The sequence below is a fragment of the Hemiscyllium ocellatum genome, chromosome 24 (genome assembly GCF_020745735.1).
Source record: "Hemiscyllium ocellatum isolate sHemOce1 chromosome 24, sHemOce1.pat.X.cur, whole genome shotgun sequence".
Lineage (NCBI taxonomy): Eukaryota > Metazoa > Chordata > Chondrichthyes > Orectolobiformes > Hemiscylliidae > Hemiscyllium > Hemiscyllium ocellatum.
The window spans coordinates 3,280,499-3,303,913 of NC_083424.1; the positions used below are offsets into that span (position 1 = coordinate 3,280,499).

The following is a 23,415-nucleotide window of genomic DNA, read 5'->3' on the forward strand; positions in this document are numbered from 1 at the left end:
TTTACTGGTAAGAAATGGAGACAGTTGTTGCTGTGACCCTGACTTTAACCAACCTTAGGGCTGCAAGTGAGTGCAAAGGTCAAACCCAGTGTTGATTGTTTGGTAACGCGTTGAACATGCATTGTCAGTGACTTTACTTATCCTTGACTTTAGGCTCACCCTTGGTGATTTGCATCGTGTCTGTCACCTCAGCATTTGACAGCTACGGAAATGCAGACAAGTGAGTATTCTGGGAGTCAAAACTGTTCTATTTGGCATTGTTTTATTGGATTCCTTCTGTAGAGAAGTCTCCCTTAGTCACAGCAACTCAAACCAGTCTGTGTTAAACCCAGGTCATTGGCGGCAATAACAGGAGGCCATTCAACCCCCTCTATCCTACCCTGCTGTTCAGTTAGATCATGGAAAATCTGAAACTAACTCCATTTCCCCATCTGAATACACTCAGCAAACAAAAATCAATTCAATTAAAGCACAGATGCTGGCAATTTAAAATAACACAGAGAGCACTGGAGACACCCAGCAGGTGTGCAGAGAGAGTGAGTGAGTGTGTTAATGTTTCAAATCCAAGGATCCTTCTTCAGAATTCAAAATCTATCAATGTTAACTTTGTAGTTTCCACCTGAATCCTTGTCTCAGCAGCTTTTTGAGTGAGTTCCTGAATTCCATCTCCCCTCTTGTACATAGGAGTGTTTCCTGAGCAAACCTCCTGAATGGCTCCTCCTAATTTTAATAAAAGATGCTCTCCTTTTCTAGGTTCACTTCAATGAGGGGACACTGTTCCTCTCTCCCCCCTCGCCGTGTTGATCACCTTAAACATCTCAATTACTATGCCACAATTGTCAAAAATTGGCACTGTCTTTTTGTTGGAGGTGCCAGTGTTGGACTGGGGTAGACAAAGTCAGAAGTCACATGACACCAGGTTATAGTCCAATAGGTTTATTTGGAATCATAAACTTCACCTGATGAAGGGGTAAAGCTCTGAAAGCTTGTGATTTAAATAAACCTGCTGGACTATTGTAAAGATGTTGTGAAACTTGAAAGGGTTCAGAAAAGATTTACAAGGATGTTGCCAGGGTTGGAGGATTTGAGCTACAGGGAGAGGCTGAACAGGCTGGGGCTGTTTTCCCTGGAGCGTCGGAGGCTGAGGGGTGACCTTATAGAGGTTTATAAAATCATGAGGGGCTTGGATAGGGTAAATAGACAAAGTCTTTTCCCTGGAGTTGGGGAGTCCAGAACTAGAGGGCATAGGTTTAGAGTGAGAGGGAAAAGATATAAAAGCAACCTAAGGGGCAACGTTTTCACATAGAGGGTGGTACGTGTATTGAATGAGCTGCCTGAGGATGTGGTGGAGGCTGGTACAATTGCAACATTTAAGAGGCATTTGGATGGGTATATGAATAGGAAGGGTTTGGAGGGATATGGACCAGGTGCTGGCAGGTGGGACTAGATTGGGTTGGGATATCTGGTCGGCATGGACGAGTTAGACCGAAGGGTCTGTTTCCGTGCTGTACATGTCTGTGACTCTATGATGCCGTGTGACTTCTGACTTTGCTCTTTTTGTGACCCTCATGGCTTTACGATGTTGACTTTGTCAAACCTCATGTCAATCAGAGCTCCTCCCAAGTTCCTGTCTCTGTTTTTGAGATCAGAATTAAATCTAGCTGCTTGACGGTATAACTCATTGGGATGTTTTTGGTATATTTTCCTTTCTCCGATGTTGAGGATTACTGGATATTCCAATGAACTCTTTCCAAGTGATTGAGCCAGCCGGTGTCCAGCTGATGTGTTATAAATCACACCATTTATTCTCATTTACTCCAATTAATTCATTGTGAATTAAGCCAGGGAGAACTAATCACTTCTTCCTCTGACTAATTATGAGCATGCTCCATGTTTAGGTTTTGCTATTTGAGGTTATATCTTGGGTAAAATGAGATTCTAATGATAGAAGCTTCTGTCACGCAAGTAGAAATCTCTACTCCCTTTCTGAGGAAGCATTAATAATTCAACAAAATTCTCACATTTTGCACAGGATGGAAAACAGCAAGGATATCGGCCAATAGAGTCATCATGTGGATTATTGTTCCCTTTACAGGGAGTGAGTTAGCTATCTGGTTATAAAAACTGATAGAATAGCTGGGGGTAAAATTATTTAAACTCTGTAAATATTACTCTGGTTTGTTAAGAATTGAATGTGACAATTTGAGTTCAAGAATGTGAAAATCCTGCTGATTAAATGAGATTCTCTCCCATGGACAGTTTCGAATAGAATCCCTACAGAGTGGAAACAGGCCAAGTAAGTCCACACTGACCCCCCCCAAAAGAATAACCCACCCAGATTCATTTCCCAACCCTACTACTCTACATTTCCCATGACTAGCTTACACATCCCTGAGCACTACGGGCAATTTCCCACAGCTGATTCACCTAACCTGCACACCTTTGGACTGAGGGAGGAAACCGGAGCAAACCCACACAGACACAGGGAGGCTGTGCAAACTCCCACACACAGTTGCCCGAGGGTGGAATTGAACCTGGGTTCCTGGCGCTGTGAGGTAGCAGTGCTAATCTCTGAGCCATCGTGCCTCTTTGTTACATATTAGGGACTTGCTGTGATGTAGTTTTTGTCAGGGCTCCTGCTATAGATATAACTGCTGCCCTACCTAGTTCCTGTCTAAGGACTCTACTTGTGTTTTCAACCTTTAACAATGTCTTTTTTTTAATAAGAAGAATAACCCAATGCTGCTACCATTTTCTTGCATTCTTTGTAAGTGACACAGGTTACGAACCTAGATACAGTTTATTTGAAAACCATAACTTATTGTTTCGGGTAATGATGTAGGCAGTCTTCTGCATTACACAGAACAGTTGGTTATGTGGGTTACATTCTGATCCTTCGCATACTGAGGTCTTAAAGCAGCAACATAGTTTTGCCCCATATAATGGGTCCTGACCTCCTGCAGCCAAATTATCACCAAACATTCATTTTTAAGGAATTCATTACCTTGATTTTTCCCCTGTTCCCAGGCAGATAAGTGTTAGAATCCCTACGGGGCAGAAGGGGTCATTTGGCCCATCTGATCACCCCTGAAGAGCATCCCACCCACACTGGCCCCCATCCCCATAACACCACACTTCTCACAGCTAATCCACATATAGACACTACAGCATGGCCAATCCACCCTTAGCTGCATATCTTTGGACTATGGGAGGAAACCCACACAGACACAGGGAGAATGTGCAAACTCCACACAGACAGTCACCTGAGGCTGGAATGAAACCTGGGCCCCTAGTGCTGGGAGGCAGCAGTGCTAACCACTGAGCCACCGTGCCAGCCTTCATTCATTAAGTGAAAAGTGTCAATCTATTTTTTTCCTCTTTGCAGCTCCTGTCTCCCATTTCTTCCATTTGCAGCCATTCTCCCACCTTGACAACTCCTTCAGCCTGCGTTTGAGGAATTTACATTTGGGAATATTTCTGTGTGAATGAGCTACATGTGTAGCTTCATGTATTGGATCAAACAAAGAGGAAATCCCTTGTGGAGTTCCTGCACTTTGCTGGTGCCCACTGCCTCCTGGTGTCCTGGCTGTGACAGATCGCATTATGCCCCACTGTTTGAGAAACAGTGGCGAGGGGCAGGTATAGGGCTGGCAACGTTGTGAATCTCACAATATCATTTATGGAAAAATCAATGGCACAGAAACAGGCCATTTTACCCCAAACATTGAAACTGCTGCCTGTGCTCCTGAAGAATACACTCCAACCTTTGGTTCATCTCATCTTTTCCTTCTATTCCGATCTCCATCATGTCTTTATCCAACTTCCAATCAAATGTATTGATGCTGTTTACCCCAAACACTTGTTGTGGGAGTGAGGGCCATGTTGTCCCACTCTTGGGGTAAAGAAATTAATCTGAGTTCCTGACTGGATTTATTCTTATACATAAGGTTAAAAACCACACAACGCAGGTTATAGTCCAACAGGTTTATTTGGAAGCACTTGCTTTCGGAGCATGGTGACCTTAATAATGAGGCCTTTGGTTCAGGCCTGTCCATACGTGCAAATGTCTTCGCTCAAAGATCAAAACCTCCTCATTCCTCAGGTGTTCTAACTTCTCTGAGAGGGACCTATCTCATTTACTGAAAGGGAGGTAAGAGACTCCAACACAAAATATTTGAGTTATTGTGAACCGACTGTGCAGCTATTCATCCTGTGGCCTTGCAATGAGGCAAGTCTCCGAGTATAGTATTTGATCAGTGAGCTGTCCGTCCTCTCCCAGCCTGGACACACTACACAAGTTAATAACTCTGTGCAGACACTAATTACAGACTCTGCTGCTGCGGAATTGTTTCAGATTTGAATGTCAAATCTGTGGAGGGTGCCTGGGAGGTTAATAACCCTGGATAGAGTGACTCATGCAGAGGGAGCTGCGGGGTCAGATATGCAAACACCCTTGAAACTTCAATGGCTTTGACGTGGCTGCTTTGATTTTATCAGATGCCATCCAAGTGCCCACAGATGCACAGAACCTTATGCATATTTAATGATGCCTGGCACAGCAGGCCAGAGCCAGGAAAGTTGGATATCAACAAATCCTATTGAGTTTCTGATGGATGTTTGTACAGCAGTTCAGCCATTTCATTCACCTTGTTTTATCCCCATAGCAGGGTAGATTTATGTCCCTCAAGCCCCCATCCAATTTCATTTTGAAATCAGTGAGCATTCCATGGTTAGAGTCTTAACCCCATGGTAGAAATGTCAATTACAAGGGGTATAGGTTAAGGCAAAAAGGGTCAAGTTTAAAGGCGATACGAGAGGTGAGTATTTTACACAGAGAGTGGTATGGCTTGGAGGTGTTGGAAGTAGAGACAATAACAACATTTAAAAGGCATCTTAACAGATATATAAATGGACAGGGGATAGAGGGATACAGGCAGCTGAAAGGGGAAAGGAAGGCATCATGCACAGGCCAGTTGGGCTGAAGGGCCTGTTCCTTTGTTCTTTAGCATCAGGGCAGGTCGTGAATGCTGGGTCCCTCTGGTCACTACATAACGATGTTCCTCCTCATTTCCCCCAGTATTGTTCTTAAAACCTTATATCTGGGCTCCTGGTAAATAGGAAAGGCATTTTTGTGGTCTAGCTTACCGAATTCAATCACAATCTTCTCCACTTTCAGATCAACACCCACCTCTCTCCTTAATGTGAACTCTCTGCTCTTGTTAAACTGTCATTTCAAGAGGGGTACAATACAAGGGCAGAGATGTACTGTTGTAGCTGTATATGGTTCTGCTCAGATTGCATTTGGAATACAGTAAGCGGTTTTGGGTCCTGTATCTATAGAAGGATATGGTGGTGTTGGAGGGGGTCCCCAGGAGGTTTGTAAGAATGATCCAGGGAATGAAGCGTGCATCATATGATGACGAGTTGAGGACTGCAGGTCTGTGCGTGATGGAGTTGAGAAGGAATGGGATCAGGGGATCTGATTGAAACTTACAGAATACCAAGAGGACAGGAAAGAGTGGACGTGGAGATGTTTCCACTAGTCAGAGAGAGACTAGGACCGAGGGCACAGCCTCAGGGTGAAGGGATGACCCCTTAGAACTGAGATGAGAAGGAATTTCTACAGCCAGAGGGTGGGAAATCTGTGGGACTCTTTGCCGCAGAGAGCTGGGGAGGCCAAGTCATTGAGTGTATTTAGGACAGAGATAGATAGGTTACTGATTTCGTAAGGTGTTGGGGGGGGGGGTGGATGAAGGGTTATTCGGAGGAGGCAGGAGAATGGGATTGAGAAACACATTGGGGAAAGTGAGGACTGCAGATGCTGGAGATTAGAGTTGAGAATATGGTGCTGGAAAAGCACAGCAGGTCAGGCAGTATCTGAGGAGCAAGAGAATTGACATTCCTGGCATAAGCCCTTCCGGCCGTAACCAAATGGTGGGACAGACTGAATAAGCCAAATGGGGTAATCCTGCTCCTACTTCCTGTCATCTTTAAGTGTCTATTTGCAACTTCTATAGGGAAGTGGTAATGAATGCTGGCTTAGCCAGTGACACCCACATCCCACAAAATAACTTAAAACATACCTTGCTAAGTACATCCAACATGCCCTGCCTCCGTTAATGATCCAGTCACATGAAACCCCCGATCACTCTGTCGCTGCACTTTCTTTAAAGCAGTGCCATTAAATGTCTGTGTTACTACTCCTTACTCCTTCAGTCAAGGTGCATCACTTCACAAATCCCTGTTCACAATGATCAGAACAGCAGAGTTGCAGCACGGAGCTTTGGGAAATGTGTACCGGGGGTGTGGGCTGGTCGGCCTTTTAGATGGAGCTGACAATCCTGCAAGGACCTTTAGGCCCGTGGCCTACACCAGCATTTCTGCTTCATTGCATAGTTGTGATGAAATGTCACCGGACACAAAACCTTTGTTTCTGTCCCCACAGACGCTGCTAGACCTGCAGAGGTTCTTCAGCAGTTTCTGTTTATGTTTTATTGCAGGCAAATCCACAACACAACCCAGATGGGCTACAGCTAACAACTCACACATAAAGAGCAAATTAGTCCTGGCACCATTTACAACGTAGAATGTCCTTTCTGTTGTCTTGCAGAATGTAAGTGATCACCACTTCAGTCACAGCCCAATTGTGACCAATCACTCTCTGAGATAGGTCATACAGCATCACAGCAGATAGCTTAGCCAGTTTAAAACAAAATGCATTCATTCAGTGAAATTACATCATCATTTACTGCAGTCTGTTAGTCTACAAGATGACTGTCTGAGACCAGGGCTACATGGTGTGTGTGGAAGGTAAAAGCAGAATGAAGCTTCAAATCTTCTCAAATGATGATTCCTTTCACATAGAGCTGAAGTATTCAGGTCAGGGGTCAGGTTATGTTCCAGTGGCAACTTGGAGTGACACAGGAACAGGTAGCTGAACATATTTGGAGTGCTGAATGTCAGGGAGCAGTTTAAGCAGGAAATAGATTGTTTTGCAGTAGCTGAGCTGCTTTTACAGCCCAGTTCATTTTCACCAGTCACTCCTCTGTGTCAGTTTTACAAATCCAGTCACCAACATTTGGTAAGGCACAGATATTGCTGGGTGAGTGGAGCTGCTCTTATAGCACAGTGGCAGCGTCCCTAGCCCTGGGCTAGGCAGTCCTAGGTTCAAGTCCAACCTGTTCCAGCATTTCAAAGTATAAGCCCCTTGCTAATTAATTTGAAGGCAATCTAAATGTCTGAATCAGTCATGAAACAACTCCTCCTAGTGTAGTTAAACTCAGGCAAACTAGACAGTCAGTGCTGGGTCCACTACTTTTTGTCATTTATATAAATGATTTGGATGTGAGCATAAGAGGTAGAGTTAGTAAGTTTGCAGATGACACCAAACTTGGAGGTGCAGTGGACAGCGAAGAAGGTTACCTCAGATTACAACAGGATCTGGACCAGATGGGCCAATGGGCTGAGAAGTGGCAGATGGAATTTAATTCAGATAAATGCGAGGTGCTGCATTTTGGGAAAGCAAATCTTAGCAGGACTTATACACTTAATGGTAAGGTCCTAGGGAGTGTTGCTGAACAAAGAGACCTTGGAGTGCAGATTCATAGCTCCTTGAAAGTGGAGTCGCAGGTAGGTAGGATAGTGAAGAAGGTGTTTGGTATGCTTTCCTTTATTGGTCAGAGTATTGAGTACAGGAGTTGGGAGGTCATGTTGCAGCTGTACAGGACATTGGTTAGGCCACTGTTGGAATATTGTGTGCATTTCTGGTCTCCTTCCTGTCAGAAGGATGTTGTGAAACTTGAAAAGGTTCAGAAAAGATTTACAAGGATGTTGCCAGGGTTGGAGGATCTGAGCTACAGGGAGAGGCTGAATAGGCTGGGGCTGTTTTCCCTGGAGCGTCGGAGGCTGAGGGGTGACCTTATAGGTGTTTATAAAATCATGAGGGGCATGGATAGGATAAATAGGCAAAGTCTTTTCCCTGGGATCGGGGAGTCCAAAACTAGAGGGCATAGGTTTAGGGTGAGAGGGGAAAGATATAAAAGAGACCTAAGGGGCAACGTTTCCACGCAGAGGGTGGTACGTGTATGGAATGAGTTGCCAGAGGAAGTGGTGGAGGTTGGTACAATTGCAACATTTAAGAGACATTTGGATGGGTATATGAATAGGAAGGGTTTGGAGGGATATGGGCCGGGTGCTGGCAGGTGGGACTAGATTGGGTTGGGATATCTGGTCGGCATGGATGGGTTGGACCGAAGGATCTGTTTCCATGCTGTACATCTCTGACTCTATAAGATCTAAGAAAGCCAATCGATTATGAACCATTTCCTTTACATTCAATAGTGGTGGTCAGGGAAGAAGATCTCTTTGTAATCTGTTCTTCAGGTAAATCCATTCGGCTACAAACATCCTCTGAAAAAATCCCCAACTGAAATCCAGATGTTAAAAACAGTCGGATTGATTGAGGAGCTGAAGGAGACCTCACTCTGTGAGCTCTCGAGCTGTGCAGCTCAGCTGAGATAGGTGGGAATACCTGGAAATGTGGAACTGTCTCCCAGAAAGACTTAGAACACTTTGGGCTCAATTGGAGCTTTCGAAAATAGATTGATTATTTTGCCTTGGGATTGAAGGCAAACTGATAAGGTACAGCAATTCGAGCAGATCGCTGAGTTGTTTTCTGTCCTTAATACTTTCCTTACAAAATTGCCACTAGCTCTGACAGTCTTTACAAATTATTTGTTTTCTCATCCATTGTTTGCACAACTTGCCCTGTCGGCTCCTGTAGCTCTCAGGAGTCCATATCCTTTTGGACTTTGGAAGCATAAAGAAATAAAGCAAATGCCAGGAATTTCCCTCCAATTACACTCTGGAATTTCCCTCCAAAATCGCTCTCTCCTTTGAGGGGAGGTGATGGTATTTTGTTGCTCTTATCGCCAGATTGTTACTCTGGAGACCCAGGTAATGTTTTTGGGGTCATGGGTTCAAATCCCATCACAGTGGAACTTAAATTCAATGGGAAAATAAAACCTGGAATTAAGAGTCTAATGATGAGCATGGATCCATTGCTGATTGTCAGAAAATCCACCTGGGTCACAAATGTCCTAGAGGGAAGGAAGCTGCCATCCTTACCTGGTCTGGCCTACATGTGACTCCAGACCCACAGCAATGGGGTTGACTCTTACCTGTCCCCTGGACAATTGGAGATTGGTACTAAATGCTGGCCAAGCCAGCGAAGCCTTCATTCATCCTGTGAATGAATAAAAGAAAGATGCTCCGTAAAACCTCGTCTTTGAGAAAGTATGAGGTGACTTGCTCTATTATCTCCTTAAATGGTTTAGCGTGTATCTGTGATTGATCATTGTTGGTTTGGAAACCCCTCCAGGCATTTCTTGTTACTTTGAATGTGTTTTTAAAGCAACTTCTCAATTCTGTTATTGACCTAACGCACTGAGTGGGGGTGCCTTGACTGTACAGTTGGATGGAGCCTTCTGTGTTGTGATGAGTATGTGCTGATTTTGTCCCAGACGCTTTGAAAAACCCTTTGGTGTGTCTTTGAACACTCCTCACTATTCCAAAGGCCACAGGATTCAGATTCCAGCCAATCAGCTCAGAGTGTTTAATGTACATAGTGAGGGACACTGTGTGGTTTTGTTGTACAACAGATGATAGTTTTATTACTAAACCCAGTTTATGAAATGACCTGCTTGTCTTATGCAGCCCATCTGTGAGCTGGCTGTGTAACAAAAGGACATGAGATTCTGAATTATATATTAATGTTCAGCCCCAGTTCCATTGCATACATCTTGAATATAAATTGGCAGTTCTGTGTATGATGTCAATCACTGAATGTTTCCAGCCGGTGGGATCAATTATTAATGTCCCGTTCTCATTATTGCAAAGTCAAGGTGAAATGTCAGTTGCTCTGTTTTTGAATCTTTGTTTGATTTGTCGGATTTCACAAGAAAACAGCAGACAAGCTGAGGAGAACCCGTGGTTTGGAAACGTGTTCTCTGTGTTTTCTGTTTGCTCATTGCCTCTGAGTTTGGCTCAGGAAAATAAGTCAGTCTGTAATCTTCCAGACTGCTCATCCACATCTCTGATTAAACCTCAGGTTTGTGCTCCAGCTCCAATTAAATGTAATATCGGAGCGTTTGTGAAGGATTTGCTGCCACTCTGCCCCCTGGGGTCTGAGGGAGCTGATAGCCCAACATGTGGTGAAGAGGTCCTGCCACCTTGGAGGCAGCTGTGGATAATGGTTGGGAAAGATGCCTGTTTGGAGGCTTGTCCACTCTGTCTGACTCCTCAATGTCATGCTCCTGTCGAAGGCGCCTTCCCATGTGACCCTTCTCCATTTTGCTCAGTCCCCAACCCGGGTCTCCCACAACCCAATGGGGGATGTTGGCCCTCTTCAAGGAAGGTAATGAGAACATACTGAAAGCATTCCCATCAGCCTCCTGGCAGCCTCTGGCCCTGACCACATTCAGTATTGAGCAGGTTGCTCTGGTGTTTGTGTGTCCTGCCCAGTGGAGTTGGTGTTGAGTGATGGCTGCCTTCTGAGGAAGGGTGCTCCTGGTCTCGAGGGAGTGTAGCGAGGGTTTCCCAGGCTGATTCCGGGGATGACGGGGGATTAACTAGGTTAGGATTGGTTTTCACTGGAGTTCAGATAAATGGGGAGGAGTAGGGGGGGTCCAATAGAAACTTATAAAATTGTAACAGGACTAGACAGGGAGGATGTTCCTGATGGTGGGTGTGCCCAGACCGGGGGTCACAGTCTAGGGATTCAGGGTGGATCATTTAGGGTGGAGATGAGGAGACATTTCTTCACGCAGAGAGTGGTGAGCCTTTGGAATTCATTACCACAGGAAGCAGTTGATGCCAAAACATAAAGCACTTGGGGTGAATGGGGTCAAAGGTTATAGGGAGACAGCAGGATTAGGCTATTGAGTTGGACGATCAGTCATGATGGCGATGTATGGCAGAGCAGGCTCGAAGGGCCGAATGGCCTCCTCCTGCTTCTATCTTCTATGTTTCTGTGTTTGATACAGGGCAGCTTATCCCACAATAGTCGATCAGAATTGATCCTCTCTGTGAACAGTCTGTCAAGGAGGGAGAGAGTGGAAGAGAGTTCAAGATTTCCACCACCCTAGGGTGTGAACTTTCTTCCTGATTTCCCCATGAAGGGCCTGTCTGGTTTCAAGTTTGTTTCCTGGTGTTTGGAACTTCCTTCAGTGAGCCTGTTCCTGAGAACACAGTCACATTGACCTTGGAGCAGGAATGGGTTTCTCTCTGCACAGAGTCTGGTGGAGGTGCTGAGCACTGTTCCCTCTCATTGTCTGACCGAGTGCAGCAGAACCTTCCAGAATTGGGTCTCAGTGCTGTAACCAGCGTTCCGGTGTTGGTCACCGTATGTGGAATATCAGAATGGCTGTACACAGGGCTTACAGGGAATGTTGCAGCTGACCTACTCCAGCTGTCTCTGTGTTTCTTGCTGCTGTACAGTCATGGAGTCTGACAGCACGGAAACAGTCCCTTCGATCCAACCAGTCCATACCGAACATAATCCCAAACTAAACTAGTCCCACCTGCCTGCTCCTGGCCCATGTCCATCAAAACCTTCCATGTACCTACCCAAATGTGTTTTAAATGTTGTAATTGTACCCACATCCAGCACTTCCACAGGATGTTCATTCCACATGTGAACCACCCTTAGTGGAAAAAAAGTTGACCCTCATGTCTTTTAAAATCTCTCTCTTCTCAGTTTAAATATGCACCTGTCTTCTTGAAATTCACCATTTTAGGGAAAAGACAACTACCATTAACTCCACCTCTGCCCCTCATTATTTTATAAACTTCCATCAGGTCACCTCTCAACCTCCTACACGCCAGTGAAAAACATCCCAGCCTATCCAACCTTTCCTTATAACTCAATCCTTCCATACCTGGCAAAATCCTGGTAAATTTCTTCTGGACTCTCTCCACCTTGATAAAACCCTTTTGTTGTGGGGGAAATCACTAGCCTCAGAGTCAGAGTCGGGGTTCAATGACAGAGTTTATTGTACAAGGACATACCGGGACTCCAGGAGCAAATGACACCAACAGCACAGGGGTCAGCTGTGAGTCTTCTCTCAACCCGGAGCACATGTCAAGAAACGTTTATACATCTTGTGATATAATAGGTCAGTGCTGAGGTTGTTGTCTCTGTAACATAGTTTGTTTGTTGTAATCATTGCAGAATTGTTGGTAGTTTTGATACAATCTTTGTCAGTTCCAGCACAGCCTTTGTTAATTTCCATGTGGTCATCGTCAGTTTCAATGCAGACTTTGTCAGTTTCCATGGCTGCGCTGAAGTCCATTGCTGTGGTAATGGGCACTAATCGCTCTTCCTGAGAAGGATGGTTACTGCAGCCCTGGCTATTAGCATTTTGTATTGAGTCCCTATCAAGCCGTTAGCATTTCTATAAAAGATGTTGGTTGGACCCAGACGCTTCGGTGGGCAGTGATCGTTACTCATGTGTATTCTCTCCCCCACTCACCTTAAACTAATCAACTGGGTTGTGAATGCATTGTGCTGGCATCCTGGTGGCTCCAGGCAGTGTCTGTGTTTACTCTGCTGTCTCTCTCCATATTGTGGTCTGGCTGCCATCTTGTGTGAAAACTGGCCAACTCATGGTTCAGCGGCCATCTTGTGTGTCCGTGTGCCTAGTGTCACCCTGCCCCGTGCCAACTCCCTCTTCACTTCCTATAACCGAGTGACCGGAACTGGACACAGTATTCCAGAAGAGGCCTCACCAACGTCCTATACAACATCAACATGACTTCCCTACTCTTATACTCGAAGGACTGAGCAGTGAAGACAAGTGTGCCAAATACCTTTTTATGTGGGCCACCCTGATGTGATGCAAATTTCAAAGAATTATGTACCTGTACCCCTTGGTCCCTCTGTTCTACAACACTACCCAAGACCTTGCCATTAATTGTATAAGCCCTACCCCAGTTTGTTTTACCGAATGCAATACTCTGCATTTATCAAGATTGAACTCCATCTGCTATTTTTCAGCCCATTGATCTATTTGATCAAGACCCCTTTGTAATCTTAGCAAGCCTTCTTCAATGTCTATTCTGCCACCAATTTTGGTGTTATCCACAAACTTAGTAACCATGCCTTCTATATTCTCATCCAAGTTATTTATATAAATGACCAAGAAAAAAGGATCCAGACCCGATCCCTGTGGAACACTGCTGGTCACAGGCCTCCTGTCTGAAAAGCAGCCTTTAAGCCAATTATATATCCAATTGGCGAGCACTCCTGAATCCCATGTGACCCACCTTTACGAATTAGTCTACCATCTGAAACCTGTCAAAGACTTTACTAAAATCCAAATAAACAACGTCTACTGCTCCGCCATCATCAATCTTGTTGGTAACTTCCTCAAAAAACTTAATTAAGTTTGTGAGATACGATTTTCCCCACACAAAGCCGTGCTGATGATCCCTAATCAATTTTTGCCTCTCTAAATCTCCATAAATCCTGTATTTTAAAATCACCTTCAACAACTTACCCACAGCCGAAGTCAGACTCACAGCTCTCTCGTTCCCCAGTTTCTCCTTATAACCTTTCTTAAGCAAAGGTACAACATTACCTACCCTCCAGTCATCAGGCACCTCACCCGTACAGTTATAGATGATGCAAATATTCCTGCAAGGGATCTCATAATTTCCTCCCTTACTTCCCACGGTGTTCTGGAATACATGAGATTAGGTTCTGGAGTTTTGTTCACCTTTATATTCTCTAAGACTTTCCAAACTTCCTTTTCTGTAACGTGAACTGTTTTTAAAACATCAAAGTTTATTTCTCTGCATTCTCTGGACTCTTTCTCCACAGTAAAAACTGACACAAAATATTCATTTAGTGTCTCCTCCATCTCCTGGGGTTCAACACAAAGACAACCTCCTTGATCTCTAAGAGCCACTACCTCTCTCTGGTTACCCTCTTGCTCTTAATGTATTTGTAGATTCTCTTTGGGTCATTCTTAACCTTATTTGCCAATGCTATCTCATATCCCCTCTTTGCCTTCCACATTTCTTTCTCAAGAATCCCTCTACACACTTTATATCGATGAAGAGATTCAGTTGAACCAAGTTGGCTGTATCTAAAATAAGATTGTCTTTTATTCATTCATCGTTCTTTAATCTTCCCAACCTTACCCTTCACTCTGGGACAGGAACAAGATGCCTCTGAACTCCTGTAATTAAACTTTTGAATGACTCCCACTTGTCAGATGACCCTTTATCTGTGTACAAACTACTCCAATCAACTTTTGAAAGTTCTTGTCTCACACCTTTACTCTAACTAAAAGCTTTAACTTTTATCTTTTTCCATAACCATTTTGAAACGAATAGAATTATGATGGTGAGACCTAAAGTGTCTCCCAGTTTTACTGCAGTCTCCTGCCCTGCGTTATTGACCAAAAGAAGGTCTAGTTTTGCTCCTCCTCCACACACTGGTGAAGAAAATGTTGTTGAATACATTTGACAGATTCTTCACCATCCAAACCTTTAACACTATAGTAGTCCCTGTCAATGTTTGGAAAATTAAACCTTATTACAACCTTATGAAGCTGACATATACCTGAAATCTCCCGACATACTTGTTTCTCAATTTCTCTCTTTTTTGAGGGGAGGTGGGGGATTGCGCCTATAGTACAAGGAGACAGTGAGGACTACAGATGCTGGCGATCAGAGTCTAGATTAGAGTGGTGCTGGAAAAGCACAGCAGGTCAGGCAGTGTCCGAGGAGCAGGAGAATCAACGTTTTGGGCATAAGCCTTTCATCAGGAATGTGGGGGGCCCAAGGAGGCTGAGAGATAAATGGGAGGGGGTAGGGAAAGTATCTGGGAATGCAATAGGTAGATGAAGGTGGCAGATGATGGTGATAGGTTGGAGGGGCGGGTGCAGCAGAGCACATGGAGTCATACAGTTATAGAGATGTACAGCATGGAAACAGACCCTTCGGTCCAACCCGTCCATGCCGACCAGATATCCCAACACAATCTAGTCCCACCTGCCAGCACCCGGCCCATAGCCCTCCAAACCCTTCCTATTCATAAACCCATCCAAATGCCTCTTAAATGTTGCAATTGTACCAGTCTCCACCACTTTCTGTGGCAGCTCATTCCATACACATACCACCCTCTGCGTGGAAACGTTGCCCCTTAGGTCTCTTTTATATCTTTCAAGATATGCCTAAACCTATGCCCTCTAGTTCTGGACTCCCCGACTCCAGGGAAAAAAACTTTGTCTATTTATCCTATCCATGCCCCTCATAATTTTGTAAACCTCTATAAGGTCACCCCTCAGCCTCTGACGCTCCAGGGAAAACAGCCCCAGCCTGTTCAGCCTCTCCCTATAGCTCAGATCCTCCAACCCTGGCAACATTCTTGTAAATTTTTTCTGAACCCTTTCAAGTTTCACAACATCTTTCCGATAGGAAGGAGACCAGAATTGCACGCAATATTCCAACAGTGGCCTGACCAATGTCTTGTACAGCTGCAACATGACCTCCCAACTCCTGTACTCAATACTCTGACCAATAAAGGAAAGCATACCAAACGCCTTCTTCACTATCCTATCTACCTGTGACTCCACTTTCAAGGAGCTATGAACCTGCACTCCAAGGTCTCTTTGTTCAGCAACACTCCCTAGGACCTTACCATTAAGTGTATAAGTCCTGCTAAGATTTGCTTTCCCAAAATGCAGCACCTCGCATTTAGCTGAATTAAACTCCATCTGCCACCTCTCAGCCCATTGGCTCATCTGGTCCAGATGGTACCCCTTTTCGCTGTCCACTACACTTCCAATTTTGGTGTCATCTGCAAACTTACTAACTGTACCTCTTATGCTTGCATTCAAATCATTTATGTAAATGACAAAAAGTAGATGACCCAGCACCAATCCTTGTGACACTCCACTGGTCACAGTGGTTAGCACTGCTGCCTCACAGCGCCAGGGACCTGGGTTCAATTCCCGCCTCAGGCGACTGACTGTGTGGAGTTTGCACGTTCTCCCCGTGTCTGCGTGGGTTTCCTCCGGGTGCTCCGGTTTCCTCCCACAGTCCAAAGATGTGCGGGTCAGGTGAATTGGCCATGCTAAATTGCCCATAGTGTTAGGTAAGGGTAAATGTAGGGGTATGGGTGGGTTACGCTTCGGCGGGTCGGTGTGGACTTGTTGGGCCGAATGGCCTGTTTCCACACTGTAAGTAATCTAATCTGGTCAGTCTGAAAAACAACCCTCCACCACCACCCTCTATCTTCTACCTTTGAGCCAGAATGATGATGGACAAGTGGGACAGGTCATGAGGGCAGTGCCGGGTTGGAACTGGGATAAGGTGGGGGGAGGGGAAATGAGGAAACTGGTGAAATCAACATTGAATCCGTGTGGTTGGAGGGTCCCAAAGCAGAAGATGAGATGTTCTTCCTCCAGGTGTCAGGTGGTTCGGGTTTGGCGATGGAGGAGGCCCAGGACCTGCATGTCCTGGTGAATTGGGAAGGGGAATTGAATTGGTTGGCCACAGGGTGGTGGGGTTGTTTAGTGCGTGTGTCCCAGAGATGTTCCCTGAAATGTTCCGCAAGTTGGCATCTGTCTCCCCGATGTAGAGGAGAGCATATCGAAAGCAACAGACACAGTAGATGAGGTGGGTGGAGGTGCAGGAAAATCTCTGCCAGATGTGGAAGGATCCTTTGGGGCTTTGGATGGAGGTGAGCAGGAAGATGTGGACACAGGTTTCACATCCCTTTCAGCAGCAAAGGAAGGTAGACCAAAGAGGGAGTCACGGAGGGAATGGTCTCTGAGCAATGCAGCTAGGGTGGGTAGGGAAATATATCTCTGGGGTCTGACTGTTGGTGGTGGAAATGGCGGAGGATGATGCGATGTATCTGGAGGTTGGTGGGGAGGAAGGTGAGGACTGGGGTTGGGGGGTGGGGTTCAGTCCTTGTTGTGGTTGGAAGGGTGGGGTTCAAGGGCGGATGTGCAGGAAGTGGAGGAGATGTGCTGGAGGACATTGTTGATCACGTGGGAGGGGAAATTGCTGTCCTTGAAGAAGGAGGCCATTTGGAATATTCTGAAGTGGAATTGGTCCTCTCAGGAGCCAATATAGTGGAGGCAGAGGATTGGGAATAAGGGATCACATTTTTACAGGAGGGAAGGTGAGAGGAGGTGTAGTCCATGTAGCTGTGGAGTCAGTGGGTTTGCAGAAGATGTCTGTGTTGAGTCGGTCACCAGAAATGGAGAGGTTCAGGAAAGGGAGGGAGGTGTCCAAGATGGTCCAGGTGAACTTGAGGTCAGGGTGGAAGGTGTTGGTAAAGTTGATGAACTATTCAACCTCCTCGTGGGAGCACGAGGTAGTGCCGATACAATCATTGATGAAGCAGAGAAAAAGGTGGGCAATGGTGTCTGTGTAGCTGCGGAAGATGGACTGTTCCACGTACCTGACGAAGGCTGGGGCCCATGTGGATGCCTATGGTTGCTCCTTTGGCCTGAAGGAAATGGGAGGATTTGAAGGAAAAGTTGTTTTGGGTGAGGACCAGTTCCGCCAAACGGATGACTGTGTTGGTGGAAGGGTACTGGTTGGTTCGGCGGGAGATGAAGAAACAGAGAGCTTGGAGGCCTTTAGCGCAATCCCATCAAACTGATCAGTCTGTTCTTATTTGTAATTTCTACCCATATATTTTCATTGGATGATTTTTCAGAAATCTCTTCCCTAGCTACAGCCCCTCGGACTCAGCACCGCCTTCTTGACCTGCAATCTTCTTCCTGACCTCTCCGCCCCCACTCCCTCTCCGGCCTATCAGCCTCACCTTAACCTTCTTCCACCTATCGCATTCCCAATGCCCCTCCCCCAAGTCCCTCCTCCCTACCTTTTATCTTAGCCTGCTTGGCACACTCTCCTCATTCCTGAAGAAGGGCTTATGCCCGAAACGCCGATTCTCCTGCTCCTTGGATGCTGCCTGACCTGCTGCGCTTTTCCAGCAACACATTTTTCAGCTCTGATCTCCAGCATCTGCAGTCCTCACTTTCCCCTAGCTACAGCAGTAATGTATTCCTTAATCAAAAACACCCCCTCCTCCTTTCTTCCCCCCTTTCTGTCCTTCCTATAAGTATCTAAAACTTGGAACATTGAGCTGCCAGTTGCATCCATCTCTCAGCCAGGTTTCTGTGTTAACTAAGATGTCCCCATCCCATGTTCTTAAACATACCTTAAGTTCATTAGCCTCACATGTTAAACCCCTTGTATTGAAATTTAGTTGTTCAGAGTTACTTCATACTTTGACTCTCTCTCGTCTTTCTTTTCTAATTGACGTGCTCTCCTCACATTCCAAACCGTCCCCATCCATCCTTCCATTTACACTGCTGCGCAGAATTCCTCTACTCCCTCCCCCAACCCCTACCCTCCCTCAATATAACGTCTCCCTTGATGGAATGAGCAAATCTCCTGCTAAGATATTGGTCCTTCGCCAGTTTAGGTTTGACCCATCCTTTTTGAACAGGCCTTTTCTATTCCAAAAGACATTGCAAATGTCCAAAACCCTGAATCCCTGAACAATAAACCAACTCTTCAACTATTGATTTATCTCCTTTCATCTTTTGCTCCTTCCCTCTTTTTAGTTTGGTATTCGGAGTAAACCAGAAATGACTACTTTTAAGATTTTATTTTTTAAACTTCAACCTAACCTCTTAAATTCACTCTGTACTGCGTTCATCTTTTCCCTAAAAATGTCATTTCTACCAGTGAGTACAATAATTTCTGGTTTCTCAATCACTGCTTTAACAATATGTTTGAAACATTTAGAGAGGTCCTTAATCCTAGCACCAGGAAAGCAACAAACTATCCAAAATTTAATCTTACTGTCCCTGACAGGAGAGACCCCGATAACAATAATTCTGTTAGATCTTGTCAAACGCTGCCTACCATTAGAATCATTCCAAGTGTCCCATAACTGGCCGTTTAATTTTTCTTGGGAGGCTATCCCTTTTAACAGTGCCAAAAGCTGAATATCCATTTGATAAAGGACTAGCCTCCGGAGACTTTTGAACTACCTTCGTATTGTCCCGGCAGTCGCCCATCTATCTGACTGATGCTGCTGTGTAATATGTACTAGCCATCCCGCTCTGTATAATATATCTGGCCTTGATACATTAAGCCTAAGAAAAAGTTCAGTAACACTTGATATATCAAATAAGCTATCTTTCATTAAAACATAGAACAGTACAACACAGTACAGGCTCTTTGGCCCACGATGTAGTGCCAAGCATTTATCTTAACCTAAGATCAACCTAACCTGCACACCCCTCAACTTACTGCCGTCCATGTGCTTGTCCAGCAGTCGCTTAAATGTCCCTAATGTCTCTGACTCTACTACCACTGGCAGTGCATTCGGTGACCCACTACTCTCTGTGTTAAGAACCTACCTCTGACGTCTCCCCTATACCTTCCTCCAGCTATTCCTGTCCTTGGGAAAAGTCTATGGCTATTGACTCTTTCTGTGCCTCTCATTACCTTGTACACCTCTATGAAGTCACCTCTCTTCATTCTTCTGTCCAGTGTGAAAAGCCCTAGCTCACTCAACCTCTCTTCATAGGACATGCCCTCCAATCTGGGCAGCATCCGGGTAAATCTCCTCTGCACCCTCTCTAAAACATTTACATCCTTCCTATAATGACGTGGCCAGAATTGGACACAATATTCCAAGTGTGGTCTAACCAGGGTTTTATAGAGCTGCAGAAAAACTTTGTGGCTCTTAAACTCAACCCCCTGTTAATGAAAGCCTATGCGCCATAAGTCTTCTCAACAACCCTATCAACTTGGGTGACAACTTTGAGGGATCTATATACATGGACCCCAAGATCCCACTGTTCCTCCACACTGCCAAGAATCCTGTCTTTAACCCTGTATTTAACATTCAAATTCGACCTTCCAAAATGAATCATTTTGCTTTTATCCAGGTTGAACTCCATCTGCCACTTCTCAGCCCAGCTCCGCATCCTGTCAATGTCTTGTTGTAGCCTGCAACACTGTCAACAACAATCCACAACACCACTGAATTTTGTATCAGTGGCAAATGAACTAACATGTCCTTCCACATCTTCATCCAAGTCATTTATAAAAGCTACAGAGAGCAGTGGCCCAAGGACAGATCCCTGTAGGACACCACTGGTCACCAACCTCCAGGCGGAATACGTTCCATCCACTATCACTCGCTGTCTTCTTTCAGACGGCCAATTCTGTATCCAGTCAGTCACATTTCCCTGTATCCCATACCTCCTAACTTTCTGAATGAGCATACCATGGGGAACCTTATCAAATGCCTTACTGAAATCCATAAACACCACATCCACTGCTCGACCTTCATCAACTTGTCTCATCACATCCTCAAAGAATTCAATAAGGCTGGTGAGGCATGACCTGCCCCTCTCAAAGCCACATTTTTCCAAATAATCATAAATCCTATCCCTTAGAATCCTTTCTAGCACCTTGCTTACCACAGTAAGATTGACTGGTCTGTAATTCCCAGGGATTTCCCTATTCCCTTTCTTGAACTGAGGAACAACATTCACCTCCCTCCAATCAGCCGGTACTACTCCGGTAGAGAGTGAGGATGCAGAGATCATCGTGAGAGGTGCAGCAATCTCATTCCTCACTCCCCGTAGTAACGCTGGTCCGGCCCTGGGGATTTATCTATCTTGTTGCTTCCCAGAATTTCCAGCACATCCACTTTCTCAATATCAATCTGTTCAAGCCTATTAACCTGGTCCACGGTGTTCTCACTATCAACAGGATCCCTCTCTCTCGTGAAGCAAAAAAATCATTTCGGGCCTCCCCTACCTCTTCAGACTCCTGGCTCAAGTTCCCTCCACTATCCCTGATCGGCCCTACCCTGTCTCTGATCATTCTCTTATTCCTCACGTACATGTAGAAAGCCTTTGCTCGCCCTAATCCTTCCCACCATGGCTTTTTCATGCCCCCTCCTAGTTCTCCTCAGTCCATTTTTGAGTTCTTTCCTAGCTACCCTGTAATCCTCTGAAGCTGTCCCAGATCCTTGCTTCCTCAATCTTAAGTCAGCTTCCTTTTTCCTCTTGATGAGAAGCTCCTCTTGTCATTCAAAGCTCCTTCACCTTACTATTCCTTGCCTATGTGAAAGGGATAAAATTATCAAACACTCGCAGTAAGTGCTCCTTAAACAGCCTCCACATATTTTTATAAAATTTTGTTTTCTAAAGAGTAGAATCAGGCCCTTCGGCCCAACAAGTTCGCATCGACCCTCAGAAGACTAACCCACTCAGACCCATTCCCCTACCCCATTATGCTATATTTACCCCTGACTAATGCTCCTAACCCTATGGGCAATTTAGCTTGGCCAATTCTCCTAACCTGCACATCTTTGGATTTCTGTTGTCTCTTTCCCATCGAACAGTTGTTCCTAATTTATACTCCACAGCTAATGCCTAATAACAGTATAATTTATCCTCCTCCAATTAAGTACCTTTCCATACTGTCCGTTCCTATCACTCTCCATGACTATGGTAAAGATGAGGTAGTTGTGATCACTGTCACCGAAATGCTCTCCGACTGAGAGATCTAACACCTGGCCTGACTCATTGTCTAGCACCAAATCCAATATGGCCTCCCTACAGTTGGCTGATCTACATATTGAATCAAGAATTCCTCCTGGACACACCTGACAAAATCAGCTCCATCCAGACCATCTGCACTAAGGAGGTTCCTATCAATACTGGGGAAGTTGGAGGCACTTACATCAACAACTCTGTTATATCTGCATCTTTCCAGGATCTGCTGTCCAGTCTGTTTTTCCATCTCTCTGCTGATATTGTGTGTGTGTGAGTGTGTATGTTGGGGGTGGGGGTCTATAGAAAACACCCAATAAAGTGACTGTTCCTTTCCTGTTATTGACCTCCTCCCATACCGACTCAGTCGACAAACCTTCCTCAACACCTTCCTTTTCTGCAGCTGTGATGCACTCTCTAATTAACCATGCTCCTCCCCTCCTCTTTTAACCCCCTCCCTATTCTTTTTAAAAGATCTAAACCCTGGAACATTCAGCAGCCATTCCTGCCCCTGTGAAACCCATGTCTCCGTTATGGCCACAACATCGTAGCCCCAAGTACTGATCCATGCTCTAAGTTCATCACTTTTATTCCTGACACTCCTGGCATTGGAACAGACAGACTTTAACCCATCCCCTTTGCCCTATCAACTGTGTATCCTTCCTGACGGACTCTCTGCATTCTATTCCTGCCCATTCAACAACTACCCTCTCCTCTGATCTGTAGCTTTGGTTCCCATCCCTCCGCCAAACTAGTTTAAACCCTCCCAAAGTGCTGTAGCAAATCTCTCCTCCCAGGAGATTGGTGCCCTTCTAGTTTAAATGCACTTCACCCTTTCATGTATAAGTCCCAGTTTCCCCAGAAGGTACCCCAATGATCTATATATCTGAAGCCCTCCCTCCTGCACCAGCCCTGTGTTTGGCTGCACTCACTCCCTGTTCCTCCCCTCACTAGCACATGGCACCGATAGAAATCCTAAGATTACTACTCTGCTCATCCTGCTTTTTACCTTCCAACCTAACTCTCTGAAATCACTTTTTAGATCCTCTTCCCTTTTCCTGGCTGTGTCATCGGTGCCAATGTGCACCACAACTTCTGGCTGCTCACTCTCCCCCGTCAGAATCTTGTAGACTCGATCAAAGACATCCCGGACCCTGGCCCCTGGGAGGCAACTTACCTTCCAGGAGTCCCGTTCGCGACAACAGAATCTCCTGTCCGTTCCTCTAACTATTGAGTCCCCTACCACTATTGATTTTCTATTCTCCCTTTCCCTTTCGAGCCACAGAGCCAGACTCCATGCCAGAGACCTGGCCACTGTGGCTTTCCCCTGGTAGGTCATCCCTCCCAACAGAATCCAAAACTTATTATCGAGGGGAACAGCCACAGGGGAGCCCTGCACTGCCTGTCTGCACTGTTTCCCTACAGAAAATAATATTAAAATGGAAATAGATTGAAAACGTACCTATCAAATGTGTAAATAAAATCAACCACTTAGCTGATTAACTGAATAAAAACGACCCCTTTTCAATAAATTCCTCAAAGAAAAAAATGTTCTGCTCCAGAGCTGACCACAAGTCAGACTCTCCGGGATAAAACACCTCTCCTTATTTAAAAAAAACTTCAGTTCTTCAAAAAAACATTTTGCGATGTTAACGAGCCCCTTTAAAGCACATATAATCCCTTTTAAATTCTGAACTTCGAGAAACCTCAGCTGTTCCCTGTAGACCCTGAAAAGGTCATTTTTAAAAACGTCAGTTAAAAAAAATTGGTTTTTTTTTTGTTTTTTAAATGTCAGTGAATA

The 23,415-nt window shown here is 45.2% G+C and overlaps 1 protein-coding gene across 2 annotated transcripts in view; it reads left to right on the forward strand.

Annotated features, from left to right (window-relative positions):
- The window catches only part of adgrd1 (adhesion G protein-coupled receptor D1), a 299,554-nt gene that overhangs the window by 177,863 nt on the left and 98,276 nt on the right, over positions 1-23,415 (forward strand). For both annotated transcript variants that reach the window (XM_060843366.1, XM_060843367.1), the window contains one exon: positions 154-220. In XM_060843366.1, the coding sequence (XP_060699349.1) occupies positions 154-220 (67 nt within the window). The remainder of the gene's footprint in view (positions 1-153; positions 221-23,415) is intronic.